We start from the raw sequence: 1533 nt of genomic DNA on the forward strand, positions 1-1533 counted from the left end.
GCTGCAGCTTCTCCTTCGACCACTCAGAGTAAGTCATGGGGAAGACGCTGCCCAGGGACAGTCGGGCAGGGACCCCAGCCTCACCAAACCAGGAGGAGAAGCTCCCTCGGCCCGGATGGGGTCTGGGCGGGGCTGGACCCAGCTGCACATGGCCTCAGGGGGGTGCTGTTCTCCTGCCTCTGTCCAGCTGGCCCCACCCAGGGGTGGACGGCGTGGCACTGATTGGCGTGGGGCGGCAGGGTGGTTGGTTGTATGGGAGGCAAACACTTTCCTCCCCGAGATGCGGACCCTCTAGTGAGTCACACTTTGACTTGAGGGTTTGGAAATAGCGAAGGCGGGCTGTGGCCTGGGACCTGTGAGACCTCCGCCCATCACACGCCGGGTGCAGCCGAGGAGCCCCTGGGCTCTCCGAGGCTCACATTTCCAGCTGCAAAGTCAGGGGCAGGATGGTCAGCCTCTGGCTTGACTCTACAGTTGGGTCTCTGTGGGGCCAGGGCTGGGACAAAGGCTCCGTGCTTGGCAGGGGCCTTTTCCAGGATGCCCTCCCATTGATGGTTTTCTTCCTTAGCCGTGTGCTGCTTCTGGTCGGACTGGATCAACGAGGACCACCCGAGCTCAGGCAGTGACGGTGGTGACCAGGAAACATTTGACGGCGTCTGCAGTGCCCCTGAGGACATCGAGTGCAGGTCGGCCACAGAGCCCCACCTCAGCTGGGAGCAGCTTGGCCAGAAGGCTCAGTGTGATGTCTCCGTTGGGTTCATCTGTAAAAACGAAGACCAGTTTGAAAATGGGCCATTTGGACTCTGCTATGACTACGAGATACGGGTCAACTGCTGCCTGCCAATGGATGTGTGTCCTACGACCACAGTGCCCACCACCACGCCCACCACCACGCCCACCACCACCACGCCCACCACGCCCACGCCCACTCCTACCCCTTCATCAACTGCGATTCCTCAGTCAACCACCCCCACCCGTCCCACAACCACTCCCACCACCCCCTCGACTTCAACCACGACAACCTCCCCCACCCCAGAGTCCACCACTTCAGGGACCACGACAACCACAAAGGGACCCACCGTGCCCGTGACCACCACACGCATCCCGGAATCGACCTCCACCCACACCACTCCATGTACTGACTGTGAGTGGACAGGATGGATCGATACAGGCAAACCTCAGTTCGGGCCAGGTGGCGGGGACTTTGAGGCGATCGGAAACCTCTGTGCGCCCGGCTGGACAGCCAACATCTCCTGCCGAGCCGTCATGTTTCCAGACAGGCCGCTTGAGCAACTGGGGCAATCAGTGGTGTGCGACGTCTCCACCGGGCTGGTGTGCAAGAACGAAGACCAGAAGCCAGGGGTCATCCCCATGCCGATGTGCCTCAACTATGAGATGAACGTCTACTGCTGCAAGGAGTGTGCTTCCACCCCTGCTCCCCCCACCTCACCTCCCACCACTCCCTCCACGACAGAGACCCCCACCACCCCCACCACCACTGAGAGACCAACACCCAGCAGCAGCACCACCACC

At 61.6% G+C, this 1533-nt stretch overlaps 1 protein-coding gene across 1 annotated transcript in view; it reads left to right on the top strand.

Moving 5' to 3' along the window:
- MUC2 (mucin 2, oligomeric mucus/gel-forming) overlaps window positions 1-1533 on the top strand; it is a 27090-nt gene that overhangs the window by 11788 nt on the left and 13769 nt on the right. The window contains 2 exon segments of the mRNA XM_030885697.2: window positions 188-243; window positions 569-1522. Coding sequence (XP_030741557.1) covers window positions 188-243; window positions 569-1522 — 1010 coding nt within the window.

Source organism: Echinops telfairi, unplaced genomic scaffold (assembly GCF_000313985.2).
Source record: "Echinops telfairi isolate 266 unplaced genomic scaffold, ASM31398v2 ScPeMD7_37;HRSCAF=141, whole genome shotgun sequence".
Lineage (NCBI taxonomy): Eukaryota > Metazoa > Chordata > Mammalia > Afrosoricida > Tenrecidae > Echinops > Echinops telfairi.